The sequence below is a fragment of the Thermobia domestica genome, chromosome 14 (genome assembly GCF_964235325.1).
Source record: "Thermobia domestica chromosome 14, izTheDome1.hap1.1, whole genome shotgun sequence".
In the NCBI taxonomy this organism is placed as follows: domain Eukaryota; kingdom Metazoa; phylum Arthropoda; class Insecta; order Zygentoma; family Lepismatidae; genus Thermobia; species Thermobia domestica.
Genome location: NC_137467.1, coordinates 183183690 through 183203818, shown reverse-complemented (window position 1 = coordinate 183203818; position 20129 = coordinate 183183690). Strand labels below are relative to the sequence as shown.

Sequence of the window (20129 nt, the reverse complement as noted above, 5' to 3'; positions counted from 1 at the left end):
TTGAGCAAAATAGCGGCCAGCTTCTGGATATTTAAAATACGATCCCGGTATTCACCTGTTGTGACGGGGATAACCAGGATAAAGTCCTTTCAAGATAATCGGTGGTTGAGATCTATCCAAGAATCCAGTGGCGGATCTAGAAGATAAAAAGAGGGGGGTTGCTAGACCCCAGACTATGAGAAGTATATCATAAGTTTACTATAAAGTTTCAAAAATATACAAATAATAGCTTAAATTATTTTCGTCACCCTGAAAACTGGAAGCTAGGCCCCGGCCCCGGGCTAGATCCGCCACTGCCAGAATCCCAAGTTAACACAACCACTGAGCCTAAGGCTAATCTGTAGGCATTATTTATTATTATTATTATTATTTATTATTATTATTATTATTATTATTATTATTATTATTATTATTATTATTATTATTATTATTATTATTATTATTATTATTATTATTATTTCGGGTTTATTCTTTTATTTTAAGTCACTTTAAAGCACAGCTCTAGTCCCTGTATTCAAAGGACTATTCAAGAAATTACAACCTGTAACGTATATTAGCGTTTCCGTCGAAGGAAAAAAAAAAAGATATATCTGATGGAATTAAAATATTGTATATTGAATGTAAAGGTAGGAGTTAAGTAATACGGCTTCTACTCACTAGATGCCCTTCCACTTCAGTTATAAGTGCTAGTTACGAGGAGTTCCCTCGAATGTCAAGAGATGGCAGCACTTGCAAGCTGCAGCCTGCTGGGTGGAAACGCTCGGTAACTCGGTCACTTGAAGATTGGAAAGGTGAGGGATAGGTGTTAAGAGTATAATGGAATTAACTTAAATTTGGTTTGGCATGGGATAACCTTAAAATTCATTTTCGGAAAACGTGGTTTGGATTTACGTAATGGTTGGCTTAATATTGCATGAATGAAATAGCTTTGAATAGTGTGTTTAAAGAATATCTTAAATAATAGTATATGTATGGAAATTTCTTGCTGTTTTGGTAAGTAGAGTGGTATTTTCTACAAAATTGAAGAATTGGGCTTGAACTTGGTACTGTGCTGGGGAATGAAGTGAGGACGAATTATTTAACCTCTTTTGGCAGTGGAAGGAGGTTTGAAATTTATTCGTCCTCTCATTATTTTCCGGAACAGTGCATAGGATCCCCAATTCTTAGGTTTAGATCCCATTATATTTGGTTCGGATCGCGCATGCAGGGTTCGGATCCCAATATCATTTATTATGCCAAAGCCAAACATTTAAAGAGCGAAATTTTTAAGGTGGAATTTTTCACGGATGAATATTCGAGTTAACACAAGAGTGCACGTATTACTGGTAATTCCTTACCTAACGGAGAAATATTGTAAGTTTTGGGAAAGAAAAAGCAAAAATTTAACACTTGGATCCAGTTTGTCAATGAGTACCGTAATGGAAGTTAATTTCAGTTTATGGGAACAGTAAATGTGTGTACGGGAAATATTGTATCTTTTGGAATTAATAATACTTTTCGGGTAAATTAATGTTAAAGGAATTGGATATTTTCGTGAATGTTTGGAAATTTAATGTTAATCTTTCGAGTTATTATTTGTTGGAAAGTTCTTGAAGAAGTTGAAAAATTTAAACGATTTTCTTCGGGGTTTGGACATTTATTGTTATTGTTAGATATATATTTTGTTTGTAATAAATTGTTCCAGTTGAATTTTGAGAGTTTACCTATATTTCCTAGTCAAAAAGTAAGCTTAATTGCTACCAGAAAAAAAAATTATAATAATTTTCAGTTTTTTTACTCTGCAATGCCAAAACAAGAATCGGGGAACATCTATCTCGACAAGTGTGCTTGTGATTGATTTGTATGCAGGTAAAGGAAGGAATTGTGTCTGGCTATTGGACAAGGTTTGACTTTTACCTGTGGACAAGTTAATCACGGGACCACGGTTGTATGTGTAAGCATGCAACGTTACAAACAATATAAGTTTTAAAGATAATTAAAAAATATATAAGGTACGGTATATTTATCAAATATCACATCATGAATTCTCTCTTGCTTTGCGAAAGTACATAAAAGTATTATTACTAAATATATAATATTGCTTAAATATTTGATAGTGTATATTTCAATTTTGAGGCACCACAAATTTATAGAATTACAAGCTCATTTGTTCAGTGCTACCCGGACATTTATTTCTCCCAACCTTCTATTACATAGAAAAGAAATATATTGATTTGGACTCCTTAATCAACGACTTATGGATTCGACACTTCGGCAGTATCTGTCGTTTTCGATTATTTTCACATGTCATATTTTCCCATATATTGTATATAACAAGTTTGGTTAAAATTACTCCAGGTGTACTGGGTGAGAACATAACCACATACATAAACACACTCATACACACACACACACACACACATATATATATATATATATATATATATATATATATATATATATATATATATATATATATATATATATACTGTATATACATAAAACACACGCATCCATATTATCGCAGCCACTCTCTACTCTTTCCTGGCAACACTTGCTTCCTCCCCCAACACCCATCCAGCAGTTCGCCGCGTATATGTGAAGAGCTTCATTGCTTGTAATGTCCCGCTTGGCTATACACGGCGATCTGCGGCGCCGGATTCTAGCAAGGTGACCCGGCTGTTTTTGCTCGCCGGATAAATATCCGGCGACCGCCGCACGTATGTGAAGAGCTTCGTTGCTTGCAACGTCTTTCTACCTTGTCCGGCAATTCGCCGGATAATGTAAAAGGGCGGTAACACGTTCGATAGATCTTTAAAGACTAAAGAGCAGTGTTTCAAAACATTTTTCATATGGGTCTCCGTTTTTAAAACGACCACCAAGACATGGTACCTGTATCAGATAAAACGTCCAGTGCCCATAGAATGAAAACAATTAATGATAAAAAAAATAAAAACAAAAATTCGAATAGAAAATCACAGAGGGTATTTATCATTCCACGACTCGAGAATGGTGTAACAGATGAAAAGATGATTAGAAAATGCTCTATAATGATATATTAAACATATTGTAGGTATTTTTCTATATATGCAGGAAGTGACAACGCAAGTATACGCTTGTAACATCCAGAATACATAGGGAACATATCCTATTAGTGGCAAACTGTAAATTCATCAATAATTTCTCTTATAGATAAAACGAAAAATATAATAATAATGCAATAAGTTAATAGCAATCATTATCTCAATTACAGCAATTGTCCCTAAAAGTATTGTCACATAACTTGAAGAGATAATCGTAAACATCTAACATTTTTTTTTAAAAAAAAAGAAAAAAAAAGTCAGTAATACTAGACACCTGTTAAATGGTCAGGAATTCTTTGGAGAACCCTTTAATCTGAAGTTGTCAGAGACGGGAGTCAAATAATTAAGTTGAAACCGGTTAAACGTGCAGTAATCAGCAATAATAATAGTAATAATAATAATAATAATAATAATAATAATAATAATAATAATAATAATAATAATCATAAATATAAGTATTCCATAGACATAGAAATGAAATGCTTTTGAACAAGCACACAAGAACAATGCTTGCCCATTTAGCACTATGATTATTTTGTCACTCACAGTTATTAATATTCATATAGTAAATATCTTATAGGGCTAATTCTTATATTTTTCATCATACTTTCCCAGAGCTTGCTCTGAAGCGCCACTGAGAGAACAGTGACGAGTTTTGCAAATAACCTTCCTTTTCCTGATCCTGAGCTTTTTCCCTGTCTCTGGCGAACCGTCTGTCAGACTGATCAAGCCAAGGCAGCCGGTTCTACAGATCGAGGCAGGGGACCTGCTCCCCCTGGACAACTATCCGAACGGGTTGTCCCACCTACTCATCAACACATATCATCATCCATCTTCTCGAGTGCAGTTCAGCTCTCGTGGCAATAGCTCGTTATTTGCGATGGCAGACCCAGGCTCAGGCAGTGGAGCATCTTCAGAAAGTCGACATGGAGGCTTACCACCAGTCTTCGTTAGCCCACCTGCTATCTCCACGAAGGTGGAGAAGCGGAAGGACTATGCCGAGAGACAAAGACGAGCTTCTGAACGCTCAACCGCCTCCACTACATCAGCCTGTTCTAGATCTCGATCTCGATCTCCACGGAGCCAACCCAGCTACTCTGATAGGGTCAAAAACTCGCCTCCTGCTAAGAAGCACCATATCGATGTTTCAGAATCATCTGACATGGAAGCCGACGTTTCACCGACCGCACGCCGATCCTCAACATCTGTTCATCCTGTTTCTTCTACACCTCACTGCTTTTTGCTTCAAAACTTTGACGCTAAATTCACCAATGAAAAATTCATCATCCTTCAACTCCAAAAATACCTGCCAAGCATTCCACTCACTGAAGTTGTAAAAACCCGCAATGGATTTATCTTCAAATCATCCGATGCTAACTTCTTATCTACAGTCCGTAATAAAGCCTCGTTCGAGATTTTCGGAAAAAATGCTACGCTTGTCTCCTTGAACGCTACTCGTCGTAAGATACCACCTCCTCCAAAACGTTCTCCGATGTTATCTGTAGTCATCAGGGGAGTCGATCCATCATATTCTGATGATGAAATACACGAGGAATTGCGCAACGAGGGGCACACCATTGATAAAATTATTCGCATTCGTAATAACACTGGGCCTACTTACATGGTGCGAATCCTAACCATATCTCAAGAGACGATCGACCATCTGCTTACTCATGGTGCCTTCATTTACAAGCGCAAACATCGCGTTGAACCCTCTCGCTCGTCTGCGCCATTGCCATTGCGATGCGAAAAATGTCAAACATACAACAATCATGCAACAGCGCGTTGCACAAACCCCACTGTATGTGGGTATTGCTCTGGCCCCCATTTAACTCGTGTTTGCCCCAATATGAACCTTCCACCTCAATGTTCTGCGTGCGCGGAGCGCCACCCTACCTATAGTTATAAATGTAAACGCAAACCATCACCAGACCAAACACACCCAGAGTTAGTAGTCCCATTACGTACTCAGTCTACCTCCACCTCCACCAACACAGAAACTTCAGTAAATGATCCAGTCACCGTTGGTAAACTGTTAGAATTTCGCACATTAACCCTGCAGAATATTCATCCTTTCCATCGTCCACACATCCTTCAGCAACTCACTCTTGCCGCTAAAGCCACTTTTCATGTAGCTCTGTATGCCACTTACTCAAACAATTATGTTCACTTCCATACTACACCACTCGAAACATCTGTTTAATATCTTGGTCGTCATGGATATCAGCTTTCTGTTTCTCAATATTCGTTCAATCACCAAGAATAAAACTCTTTTTCAAGCACTCCTCCAAGAAGAACACATCACTGCTTTTCTTCTGAATGAAACTTTTTTTGACTCAGTCCATGCAATGCAGATTTCCTAACTACACGTTGCTTCGCCATGATAACATGACACCAGCGTTAAGAGCGAACGGTGGAGTTGCTATGGGCTTTCGCCATAATCTACCATTCAGACAGCATAGCTGCCCTGCACTAGCCTTACCAGAGCATATCGTAGCTACTTTGTATTTTAAATCCATCGCTCTTACTTTCGCTACCATCTACGTCAGACCCGGCACTCCAATTCCGTTAGATTTTTTCACTCACATCTCTAATAACTTCAAACATTTTATCATCCTCGCAGACGTAAATTTTCATAGTCGCTCTGCTCATGAACGCACCCAATTTCAAGATCATATAGCATCTCAGACTTCAGGAATTCATCTCAACCTTCCTTCGCCCACACGTCCAGTTTCCAATACCACACCCGATATTGCAATTACATCCAATATAATAGTTACACGTTGTACCGTGGCAGTCTTAGACTTACTAGGTAGTGATCACGCTCCCATTAAAATCACATATCATACTGGTCTCGTCCCTTCACAAGCAGCATCATCACCTCATCTCACACCACGCTATGATAAAGCAGATTGGGCCAATTATCGCACTTACATCTCTTCTACCATCGACCATTATCGTTCACCAACCACTCCTGACGAGCTTTCGACGCAGGTCAACACTATAACCAATGCTATTCAGCAAGCTTCAGCTCTATACATTCCACAAACCGAATCAGTACCTTATCGACCTAAACTACCACCTCACTATCTCGCTATAATCCGTCGTTCTCGTCAGTGTTATCGGGAATACCTGCACACTCGAAACCCTGATACTTTACGTCTTCACCATCAACTCCAGAGAACTGTTCGCAACTATATTACAGCTTATAAGCAACGCCAATGGATCAAAACATGTAATCATCTTTCTGAAACATCGCATCCCACGCTCTACTGGAAACGCTTTAATACACTCTGTGGAAAAATCACTAAGACTCCTTACCCTCTTCTACTGGATAATACAGCCATTCATTCCGACCAGGATAAAGCGAACGCTTTTGCCAATTATCTTCAAGCTATATTTACACCGTCTCCACCTGATCATATGTTCCACCCTCACCCTGCTGGGGCAGTAAATACTCAATCTAAATCTCTTCAACCTGCTGTGACACATAGACTTCCTGAACATGTTCTCACTGCTCCGATTACAGTCGAAGAAATTACTTCTGTTGTCCGGCGAAAACGCAACACAGCTCCAGGATTCGATCGTATCACCTATCGCCATATTAAAGAAAGCCCCATCACACTACTCCTACTTCTATCACTGATATACACCTTCATACTTCGCACTGGCTTTTTTCCGATAGAATGGAAGGTATCAAAAACTCTTATGTTTCCAAAACCGAATAAACCACCATCTGACACTTCATCCTACAGACCGATTCAATTAACCTCCACTTTCAGCAAGATTTTCGAACGCATTCTTGTCAAACGCTTACATCCATACCTAACAGATCGAAACATTATTCCCTCTCATCAGGCTAGTTTTCGACCTTCCTATTCAATAAATGACCAATTACTCCGCCTTTCTACATTTATTACCAATCATTATAACTCCGTTCAACCGTCATGTATGGTTCTCTTTGATCTTGAAAAAGCCTTTGATAAAGTTTGGCATTTGGCACTTATCTATAAACTCATTAAACTCAAACTTCCTATCACAATCATCCGCCTCATCTATCATTTTCTCGTCTGCCGTTTGTCATATGTCGCTATCAATTATGCACTCTCTCATCCTATTTTTCTACTGTGCGGTGTGCCACAAGGATCTGCCTTATCACCTTTATTGTGTTCTCTTTGTCGCAGATTTTCCCGAATTACCTCCTAATGTTCACCTGTTACAATATGCGGACGACACAACTTTTCTGGCTCTCTGCCGAACTATCCAACAAATCAATGTCTGTCTTCAGGAAGCTATTAATCGTTTTATAGCCTGGTGTCGCAAATGGAATTTAACAATAAATGCTGCCAAAACCCAAACAATAGTTTTTATTCCGCCACAAAAACGCACCAAAGTTCATCGAAATCCTTCTTTACTTTCCCTTACAGTTAACCAGGTTCCCCTCCGGCCTTCAAAAACAGTAACCTATCTTGGGATAGTTTTTGACCACCGTCTGACTTGGACCCCACATCTCAAATCAGTGACCACCAAAGTACGAAACAGACTTAATTTATTGAAACGTCTCACCGGCACTACCTGGGGCCTATCTCCAAGTCTAGTTCTTAATACTTACAAAGTTTTTCTCCGACCAGTCATCACATATGGTTTTCCCGCTTGGATCTCCGCTCCACTATCCTATTATAAGCAACTTGATATTTTCGAACGGCATGCGTTCCGTCTTGCCTTTCGCATATTTCTACCTAGTCCTACTCGTGACCTGTATTCACTCATCACATTTCCTATTCTCAAATTTCACCTGGAAACACTCCGTCACAGATTTATCACCACACGTTACACTGGACATCATCCTCTTCTTTTTGCCACTATGCACCATCTCGCACTCCATCCCTCCCGACCCCGATATTATTACACACCGTTACATTTACTGTATACTCTTTATTGCTACTCGCTTCTCCCTGATCACCTGGACCTCACACTTCTGGAGGATTATCGTCTGCATGCTCATCTACCTCATGTTTTTCCTTCATATAGTGCACAGTAAACCCTCTTGTAACTAACAGGGCTCCTCCTGTCTTCATTAGCCTAGCGTCGCCCCTAGGCAGAAGATAACTGCATTCGTCTTCCTAACATTTCCCTTGTGTTGTCCTGTGCTTGCACCTCATCTCATCTTTCACGCTCATCCTTTTATCACGATTTAACATAATAACATAATATCATTGAAGCTTATGTACGTCCTTTTCTCTGCCACCATATTCATTTGTCACCCAGGATCTATGCCTGCATTTCCATACAGATATCTTCATATTTTTCCATTTTCTATTATTATCTATATGTATCTGTGTTCCTATCATTCATTTTTTATATATATTTTTTGTTTTATCATTTTGTATTATGTAATTTCTATGTGTTTATTAAGTTATATATTTGTGTAGTTTTCCTCTTCACATCCTAATGATTATGATCGCAAAGATCATAATGGCTTATACAATGATTTAAGAAAGTTAATAAAGTAAATAAATAAATAATTTACCTTCACTTAGACCAGCCACCCTTAAGCCAATCCTACTTTTCCGTCACATCTTCTCCTGAAAGAGGGTGTAGCCCTCTCAGAGGTAGCTAGCCTCGTGCTAGCAATAAAAAAAAAATATATTTTAAAATGAATTGTCAGAGCTGATTGCTTTCTTAAGAAATAAATCTTTTGTTTTATCAATCCTACGCAGTAGCGATAATCTTGCGTCGTTTCGGTCATATGCCATTTCGGTCCTGTGCCATGTCGATCCTGTGCCGCATCCCCTTAACAGTAATACAAACATTAATATCATTTTAACTACCTTATAACAGTTGGTTTAACTTCATACTTGCAAGGATAATTCATAGATGGCAGCACAAGTTTTCATAAACAGTATATCAAAAGTTTAATGAGGTAAGCTAAACAAAGACGGCCTTATTTCAAGTAATCTCTAACGGATTAATAACGTAATTTAGATACTTTGTTATTTTGTTGTAATAATGGTCATTTGTTGAAAATTGTACATCAATATTTTCCTTCTCCTAATACTCTATATGGTCTTCTGGGTTTAATTTACATTGAAGGGTTTGTGCATTTGTCTTCTCTACGAAAGCCTCCATTCTTCTCTAGATTTATTTTTAGAGAAGCAGTAATGGGTAATTTATGCCCTTGCTTCTAGCAAAACATTTGTAATCCATGTGTTAGTGTAATTCTGCAGATAAATGACTGATAGTGTAGCCTAAAAATTTGATATTATATTTCGTATATGCGCTAACATTTTCCTTTCTTACAAAAACAATCTGGTTCTATCATTTTCTTCTAAAAGCAAGAGTAGCAGCGTAAAAGTTACGTATTTTCTTCTCAGCCTAGAATAACTCCGGCTCAATACTACGTGCATAGTATTACCTGACCAGGATAGCAGTGCTGTTTTGGCATGATGGCGCTGCTGTTGTGTTTACATCAGTTTCTTGGCAAGCGCGGTGAGACAGGGGAGTAGAGAGTTTCACTCTGCAGTGTATCCAACGGTTTTCAAAAGTTGCAGTTTAGATGTTATGCATACAGCCTAATCTCTTTCCGCTTAATAAAGAACGCCGTAAGTTATGTGATTGTAGTGAACCATTCCTGCAATAATGCAGATGTATTGTGAATAGTGATATATGAATGGAAATTACCAATTTAAGAACAACACAGCACAATTGACAATTCAGTGAGCTTCTATCTTGTATTAAAATGATTATATAAAACTTGATTACGTTTTATTCGATGTCATTATAAAACAGAAGCAACCTGTAAAACGCTGCTCTCGTTAGTTTGTTCGCAGGTTAATATGGAGTTATATTTTTTGTTGTTGATGTTTTTTTGCTTGTTACTTAAGATGTTCTGCAAATAACTTCAATAACTTTTGAAACTGTTTGTCTTAACTTGAGCCAAGGGCGGATACAGGTTGAATGTTTGGGGGTGGTCGTTCAAAGTCAAATCAAGTTGAGAGTTTATTGCAAAAAAAAAAAAAGTAAAAGAACTTTAGAAAAGGAGAAGTAGCTATTGTCTGCAATTTCTAGAACACAAATGGCCACCTGCGATTTTGAAGGTGGACATTTTTTTGAGCAAGAACGCCAATGTAAGTAACATACTTACTTTGGGTTAAGCCTAACCTGTCTTGAAGCAGTTATTGCACCTTCCGATGAAGAAGTATTGCAACACGTATTTCTGAGATCGGTGCAAGTACGCTTTTTACAGGGTCGACAAAAGGATTATACGCCTTTTGGAGGGTTAAAACCTGTAGTTTTGTTATCATATCATATCATCTCATCTCATTTCTTGCTACCGGGATCCGATCATCATCTGTACCTTTGTATACGCCTCCATCACTTCTGTAGGGCCGTTGGCCCGATGCACAGGCTACCACCCGTGGTCCCCCAGCCTAGGGATCAGCGTAGGCGCACTAGGCGGGAATCTGACAACTCGGATCAAACTGTTGACAAGCGCCCCCGTTCTGGGTCTGCTCCAGAGACAGCCAATCTTGCCGATGACGAACAGGATCTGATTATGGACACGCAACCATCTGTTAGTAAACCAACCGCTCGTCCTCAGCCTTCGACTACTCCGATCTACAATTTTCTTCTAACTAATTTTGACACCAAATTCAAGAACTCGAAACATATTTTCCAACAACTTGTCAAATACGTTCCACGCCTGGAAATAGCCGAAATTCGCTTCACGAACAATGGCGTCATACTGAAATCAACTAATCCAGATTTTCATCGCCATGTACGTAACAAGGCCTCATTCGAAATTTTTGGTAAAAACGCAAACATTTCCGTTTTGCAACCAAAACGTCAGGCCCAACCTCCACCACCAAGGAAACCACCATTATTATCTGTGGTAATCAAGGGTGTCGATCCCGAGATAACAGACACTGAGGTCGAAGAGGAGCTTACAGCTGAAGGGGTTAGCATTCAGAAATGCATTCGAATCCGCAACAACACAGGCGCTACCTACTTAGTTCGAGTTCTGACCAGCGAACAACAGGCCATTGATCACTTGCTACAGAATGGAGCCTTTATTTTCAAACGCCGTCATAGGGTAGAGCCTTCTCGTACACCTCCGCCACTCCCGATCCGTTGTGAAAAGTGCCAAGTGTACAATCAACATCTGACAGCTAACTGTCCTAACAATTCTAAGTGCGGCTACTGTGGGCAAACTCACCTCACTAAAGATTGTCCGAATGGAACAGCACCGCCACAATGTAATACCTGTAACGAAAAGCACCCTACTTACAGCTATAAGTGCAAAGCCAAACCTCCAGCAGAGCCTACGAAACCGGAACTAGTTGTGCCTTTACGCACTCCCGATGCTCCAGTGCCCCCACATAATTCTCTACGTGAACCAGTTACTGTTGAAGATATGATTCGCTTTTTCAGTCTCACGCTTCAAAATATCCATCCGTTCTTGCGAGCCCACATAGTCGCTCAAGTCATTCATGCGACCAAAGTGTTATATCACCTCGATGTCAAGGCGACTTATTCCGGTCAGACCGTCCATTTTCAAATCAATCCCGTCACAACCCAAGTTTAATAGTTTTTCACCATGGATAGGAGTCTTCTTATAACGTTACTCTACCTAAATATCCAGTCGTTATGTACCAGGAAAGATCTTCTCACTGCTCTTTTACGTGAACATCAGATACATAGTTTTCTATTGAATGAGACTTTCCTGACACCGAAGCACTCTGTCTATTTTCCAGGTTATGATTTCACCCGCCACGATGGCCCTCCAGGGCAACGAGCAAACGGCGGAACGGCTATAGGGATCCAACATAAACTACCAAGTCGAATCATTACTTACAACTTTTCCGAACGTCTTCCGGAACACAATATTGTTACTATTTACTTTAAAGCCAGACCAATCACTGTAGCTACCATATATATTCGTCCCCATGTTCGCATACCAACTTGCTTCTTCACTTATCTGGATACTACCTTCCGCTATTATATTATCATGGCTGATATCAACTACCACAGCAGAAGTGATGCTGAGAAACGTGCATTTTCTAATTTTATCCACTCGCATACGAATAGCGAAATTTGCGCTATACCTAGAGCAACCCGTCCATCTTCAAATACCACTCCAGATGTGGTAATTGCGTCGTCTAGTATCATGCCGTATCTCGAGATCACTGTTCTTGATTCAATAGGTAGTGACCATGATCCTATCAAAGTAGACTTACAGTTTCCTACCGCCAAGAAACCACAACCGGAAGCTCTTTGTACCCAGCCAAATTTTGACCGAGCTAATTGGATAGAGTACCGGAGGGACTTAACGGATACGCTAGCTGGTGTTCCACTTCCAAACGATATCCCATCATTTGACGCTACGCTAAGCAAACTCACTACGAGCATTCAAACCGCCAGTGCACTCTTCATTCCTGTTACCACCAGAAATCTCTACAGGCCTAAATTACCCCCTCAGTACCTCTCATTCATTTCCTTAGCCCGGACTGCATACAAGGAATACCTACGCACTCGTGATGCTGTCACCCTACGCCTCCATCGCCAATATCTTCGAATGGTGCAAAATTACATCCGAGCGTATAAGAAACGTAACTGGATCAGAACTGTCAACACTTTAGCCACAGAAAGTCATCCAACACGTTACTGGAAACATTTCAACCGTCTTATTGGGAAAACCAGTGCACCTCACTATCCGCTAGTGGAGAACAATACTGCCTTGACCACAGATACAGAGAAAGCTAATGCTTTTGCCCGGATTCTTCAAACCACCTTTACACCAGAAGTCCCGCTTCGAGACAGGTCCAATCTCTATCAACGTGTTGCGAAGTACAGCAACCCTCATAATGGGTACCTAAGAATCAATATGGATCATACTCTGGACGATCAGAATCCTTTGACTGCACCTATAACTCCACTAGACATTACCGAGGTCCTACGCCACAAAAAGAACACTGCGCCTGGCTTCGATCGTATCACTTACCGTCACATTAAGGAAGGTCCAGCTCTTTTATTCCACATTTTGGCGTCGCTGTATACTTTCGTTCTCCGCACCGGCTATTACCCACCCGATTGGAAGGTTTCCAAAGTACTCATGTTTCTTAAGCCACATAAAGAAAAGTCAGACCCAGCATCATACAGGCCAATTCAACTGACGTCAACGTTAGGCAAAATATTTGAACGAATAATCGTTCGCAGACTTCATCACCACTTGTCAACCTATGATCTTTTGCCTACACACCAAGCCGGTTTTCGACCTAATCACAGCCTCCTCGATAATCTCTTACGTCTAGTTACTATTCTCACGAATCATTATAATAAAACAGCACCTTCCTGCTTACTTCTCTTCGACCTAGAAAAGGCGTTTGACCGAGTGTGGCACAATGGTCTTATCTATAAATTACATTTTTTTCGTCTTCCTGCGGCCTATCTTCGGATAGTGTATCACTTTCTCACCAACCGTCTTGCATATATTTCAATAAATAACAGTCTCTCCTTTCCAATCTTTCCTTGCACTGGCGTCCCACAAGGTTCAGCTTTATCACCTTTATTATATATTCTATTTGTTAGTGACCTACCTGTTATGCCAGAACCGATTTACACTTTCACCTTTGCGGATGATACAGCGCTGCTCGCTTGCTGTCAAACTATGCATCAAATCAATACCCATTTACAAAGAGCCATTGATGCTTTCAGCAACTGGTGTAGTCGGTGGCAATTAAACTTAAACTGTGACAAAACACAGGCGTTAGTCATCCTTCCGCATAAGAGGCGTAGTCGAGTGAGACGTAATCCATCTCTGCTTAATATTCAAGTCCAGGGTGTACCCATCCATGCAAGTACTACCGCTAAATATCTGGGAGTGATCTTTGATGCTAAATTAACCTGGAAACCACACCTTCTTTCAATCAAAGAGAAGGCCCAAAACCGTTTAAATCTATTGAAGCGTCTGGTCGGTACCACGTGGGGCTTACATGCTGACACATTGTTAAAAACGTATAAAGCGTTTTTCCGTCCGTGTCTCACACATGGCCACACTGCCTGGGTTAGCGCTGGAGATGAATTTTATAACCGGCTTCTTATCATCGAACGTCATGTGTTACGTCTAGCCTACCGCATCACCTTGCCTAGCCCTACTCGCCTTTTGTACGATAAGCTGACCTTTCCGCATATCACTCGACATCTTGAAGACCTCCGCTCTAGGTACATAGATAAAAAATGGACAACTCAGCATCACACCCTCCTAGAAACCATACACATTGATGCCAGTCTTTCCACTCCTCCTAAGTATGCTTATACGCCTTTACAGCATCTACTTACAATCTATAGTCAGAAACATCCAGAGCATCCGGATCAACATTTCTTTCAATCATATCATCCACCAGAATTCAATCATCACGTTTATCCATCGCTTGCACAGTGACTCTCATTCTAACAAGGGCTTCCCCATGTCGCTCATCAGTGTTGAGTAGCCCCAACACAGAAGATAACCTCATTTGTGACTACTAACATTGCCCTGTGAACTGTGGCGTCCATGCACTTCATCTCATCATCATAACATTACGACCACTCAGATTTCATAATATTCCTTCCTCGTTTGTTTTCATTGCTATTTTCAAACTTATGATTATTGCAGTCTCATTTTGATGTTACTTAGGCTCTGTGTATTTATCATTGTGTCTCCTGCCATGATTACAACAACAATAATAATTCACCTATATGTATGAATAAAGTGAGCTTCTTTATTATTGTTGTTAGAAAACCTCATAGCCCATACATGTGTTCCACTTATTACTGAAATTAAATTTAAGTCCCTCCCGAAGAGACGACGTTATCGTCTGCGGAAAACAGTAAAAAAAAAAAAAAAAAAAAATGTAAGTAATTTCTTGCAATATTTGACTTCTGCAACGCAAAACAAATAATAATAATAATAATAATAATAATAATAATAATAATAATAATAAGGCTACCTATTTTAGGTTTTATTTTACATTTATAATACAAAGGCGAATAATCTTAGGTTTTATTTTTAAAATAAAAAAATATCCTACCCAGATAGCACAGAAAAATTTTTAAAAATGTTTAAAAATTTGCAAAGGCAAACTAAAAAGTTTGCAAAAAACTTGCCTTTTCAAATGAGAATATTTGCCGAAAGTTCAATGCAAATAACGAAGTTGACGCTGGCTGAGTTTGCAGCAAAGTTTCCTCAGAAAATGAAAACATCTGCCAATACAAACGAAATGTTTGCGACTGCACAGCAAGAAAGTTTGCCACGACTTTGCTGCAAATATTTTGTGCAAATTTTCTTTGACAAAATTTCTGAAAATGAGCTGATAAATTTGGTGAAAATATTAAAAGGTTTGCAGCAACATTGCAGAAAGAGTTTTCACGATCGCAAGATCATGTTTGCTGCAAATGTATCAGGTAATGTTTGCTGCAAATTTATAAAGTGAAACCTAACTTTATGAAACATCAAGATTTTTATAATATGGATCCGTCTTTTCTTAGTGGCAAGCATTAAACATCTTTAGCTACTTGCCAAAGATAAGAAACTTACGAACGATAAACGCACAGACAAAGGATATCGCAATTTATCTACTTACTCAACGATCATATCCCTGTACTTACTCTCACACACATTCACAAAATAACGTCAGGCTGCCTGGGTCAATAAAAACATCTGATAAGAGACCAGTGAGTTTATTCTGGAGTCCTCTGGTGTATTGTTTTTTCTTGATTCTCACTTCCCGCTTGTTTTCTCACAGTTGATGTAGCGCAGTGATTTCTTGGTACGATGCGCGCGCACTCGGTAATATCATCACATATTTGCTTTCAGCAAGTTTTTCGAAACAAGTTTTTTACAGAGTTGCAAACTGTTTGCGACGGCAAACTTTCAACGCTATGTTTTCAAAAAAGATGCAAGTTAATTGCAGTGGTGAATTTATTTTTACAAATCAGCGAAAATTTGCAGATCATATTGAAAGCTTTTAATAAATATTAAGAAATTTTGCCTTCGCAAACTTTCAGATTGTTTGCTCCACTAAACGAAGCAAAAATTTGCCACAAGTATTCGTGCTATCTGGGTACTCTGCCCTTGACTTGAGTATATGCGTGAAGTGGTTTATTATGAACAGGACAAAAAGAAATGTGATAGATTGATTACAAGTAATCCGGTTAGAAACACTGCTGCTTGCATTTTAGTTCCAAAACCGGCCGCCCGCACTCGTTCGCTGGTCAGGTAATACATAGACGTAATGTGTGCTCTAATATTGGACTCCAAGCTTAAACTTTGCCTCCTCTCCGGCCCCAGAAAATTCTCGTTGCGCGCCTGATCTGGAGACATGTGATGGGCAGTGGGAATATTCCCGGTGGGAAGGAAAATAAAAGATGGGAATATTCCGGTTTTTTTCCCTGGCATATAAATTCTCGGGAAGGAATTTATTTTCATTTCTTTACTTTATCTTCCAAATTATAAGAACCGTATGACCAATTACTTTATTTTCATTTATTATGATTTACTTCTAAGCTTTAAATAATTTGGAGGTTAAAAAAAAATAAAATTCGTTGACTGAACTTTATATAACTAATCATATGATTTATGAGTTCCATCTCCATTTGCACTAAAATGTAGCAAAGTACTAATTTACAAACGATGAAAAAGAACCAGTTTCTAAAGTAATATGGAAATTATGTAAATATAGAGATGAAGTACAATTAATGTACATATAGAGATGAAGTACCTCGAACCATCGTTAGTAATAGACGTTCCTCTGTCTCCTCTCTCTGACTCGAATTTCTGAAGAGGCATCCAACTTTTCTTATATGTGAATTAACGCATGAAATTTCGAGGTATAGGCAGGAGGAATGGTCGTGTGTGGAAATGTTACGTGCAAAATTCTAAAGATAAGTCAGTGTGTTGCAAATATTGTGAACATAAATATGTATGCGCAAATGTTGATAAAATGGTAAGACACATAGACTATGTCTTCTGGCAGTTAACCAACCTAATTTGTTTATAACATTTTAAAATTTAATATGTTTATAACATCAGTAGTAGAATCAAGTATAGAAAACATATTTACATATAAATAGAAACTGTTCAGCCTTGTAAAGGTATGTGGACTTACTATACCATTCTTTTCCATATATTAACTTGTATACACTCTTAAAAAATTCCTTGCTCAGAAATGAGAAAAATGCAAGTTCAAAACAAAATAAGTAATGTTTACTCATATTTGAGGAAAAATGTCTCATTATTTCCAAATGTGTTTTCATTTGTGAGCTCAAGGCAAATTTTCAGGTTCCCATTTATGAGATTTTTTCACTTCTTAAAATTGAGAATGAAATAGTGCGTGATTTGCAATATCATGGATGATTAAAAAATAATGGTAACAATCTTACCTAAATAATATTACTATGTTTTACTAGGGAGTAATATTGCTAGGGATCAATTACTATTCAGGAAACGAAATAAAGGATTTCAGTTGTAGCTGAGTGCGAATGGATATGAGTACGCAGTAGGTGATGCAGCTAAGGTGGCGTATGGATACATGTCATGTGACAGCGGCGAGGAGCAGCACACATATCAACATTCGAACGTAAGTTTGGGTGAATTGTAAACATATAACCATAGACTAAAAGCTACTGTGGTACGTTCGTTGGGGTGTAGAACGCTGACCCCCCCCCCTCACACAGCTTATATAGGCTATAGCAGTCAGGTTGGCTCCTTTAAGTATCAAAGCTCAGTACTCAATTCACATAATAACGAGTGCAGCAATAACAAGTGAAGACGGGTTAGAGCACGTTGCTTTCTATATTACAATAGAACGGGGAGGCATGTCAATGTTTGACATCCTTCGCCATGCGTTATAAGGTAAAAAATAGCTTATGTACGGAAACAAAGAATACATAAGTCATCTGTGTAGTTAGAAACAGCGTTACAAAACTACGTACGATTTATTATTATGGAATTGTAATACAAAGATACTTTGTATTGATCACCGAGCATAGATTGGCGCCTCCTTTTTTTCACCACTAGTAATCGTTTTAATGACACACGTTTGCAGGTTATTTGTGGCATAGTACTGTACGCATTTCCTCTTAATTTAACGTAGAGGCTGCGGTAGCTCAGTGGTAGAACGTTCACCTGTGATGAGATGAGGTCCTTGCTTTGATCCCAGGATTCTCAGCTCGCGGCAAGCGGGTTTTCTGGTGGATAAACACAGTGTGCATAGGTTTTCTCTGGGTTCTCCCATTTCTTCCCGCTTTCTTCATTCCACTATCTTTTTCATTCTCATCATCATCGTCTCCTTTAGCCTACCCAACACAACTGTGGGAAGTAAAACTCAAAGATTTCATTTACGGTGTATTTTTTTAATTAATAGAGATGGATAATAATGGTGTAATGAAAATGTGGACATACGTTTCTTGGCAGTTTTTGCATGGGTTTGTGACATTGTTTCCAATCTGAATTGAATCCTTAGCAGTGGAGTTTCAGCACATTTATGAGGGGCAGAAACTGTCGCATGCTCCTGTCGTAATGAAGAAAGTGGAAGGTAGGGGCTGAGTCCTGGAACTCCGGACCTTCCCCGAAATCGCTACTTTTATGTAAATTTTATCTAATTTTAGGGGCAATTTTACATATTTTAATACAATTTGTCCTCGTATTGAACTTGGAACCCCTCTGAAATAAATTCCTGTGTACGTTTCTTGTAGGAGGAAACTGGAGAATCCTGGAAAAGCCCACAAACACGGTGTTTTCTCATGTACGCAACATTTTTATGGTAGCGAAGTAGGCATATTGGACTGCGATGACTCAGTGGTAGCACTAGCATCCGATGCATGGGGTCCCTAGTTTGATTCCACCTCCGTAAAGTGGACAGTGTGAGTAAACATCTTATGTGTGTTTTCTCGGGATTACCTCACTTTCTTCATTACAGTATTTTCGCTCATTATCATCATAACGTCTCCCTGGGCTTCGTAGCATAATCCTGGGACGTTACACACCAGCAGAAATTGTTGCCGTTATTCTGAAGTAGACGGATAATCCTTAAATCTGAATTATCAAGAAGTTGGTATAATGTTAGAGGAAACGAGAGAATCTTGAGTAAACCACGTCTATGAAAAAGAAAAGTCTTGAGCAAGTGGACAGTGATAAAAAGGAAAATGTTCAACTGTCTGATGCAGTAGGAATAAGTAACGCATCTAAAGTACAAGTCGTCGTGGTATTCGTGGAATTTTCTTGTTGAAGTGAAGATTTAAATGTGTTATGTTTTAAGTAATATCAATAACTATAAATGTTTATTTAATATAAATTCTGGATGTACTAATAGTTTGAATTTTTTTGCATGTTTATATTTTGTTTATATCCTTTTACGTCTTCTCATATTTGCGAATCCCGTTTCTGTGCACCGTTTCTCGCTTTTGAGGAAGATATTTCTCAAATCTTTTTGAGAAATGTGTTTCTCAAAATTGTGGTTATACGTCTCATTTCCTGAAATGTTACTTTCTCAATTTTAAGAAAAAATACATTTTTTCTCAAATTTGAGAAAGCATTTGCACCCTCAGAAATGAGACATAATTCCTCGCATTTGAGTCATTATTTCTCAAAATGATTTGAGAAAATCGAAATCTCACTTTTAAGAATGTATTACTCGGTGCACAGGTAAGAAACGGATGTTCTCAAATACGAGGATTTTTTTCTCGAATTTAAGAAACCATTTTTAACAGTGTAGGACATATTGTAAGTAACATACATTTATGTACACTCTCTAAATATAACAAAATATTAATAACATCATACCGTTCAGAATATACATTTTAAAGAATCCTCTCGAGACAACAGTAATGATATACTGCGATAATATACTGGCGACAAATTAAGTCCATGAGTAGAGCTCGCACTTGTTTTCAATATGTTAACGCAAAGTGTAAATAACAGGATTTATTCCATTTTGTGTTTTCAAATATCAAAATCGACCATAGCCATTTTACTTCGAACCAACCAGCAGCATCATTAGGTTCCATTAGGTTCCATTATTTTATCTCAAT

At 38.7% G+C, this 20129-nt stretch overlaps 1 protein-coding gene across 1 annotated transcript; it reads left to right on the top strand.

Moving 5' to 3' along the window:
- Positions 1-5450: 5450 nt before the first annotated feature.
- On the top strand, positions 5451-9250 carry LOC145670151 (uncharacterized). Its single transcript, XM_081738523.1, has 2 exons — positions 5451-6648; positions 9156-9250. Exons 1-2 carry the CDS (start codon positions 5451-5453, stop codon positions 9248-9250), a joined length of 1293 nt encoding a protein of 430 aa, XP_081594649.1.
- Positions 9251-20129: the final 10879 nt, after the last annotated feature.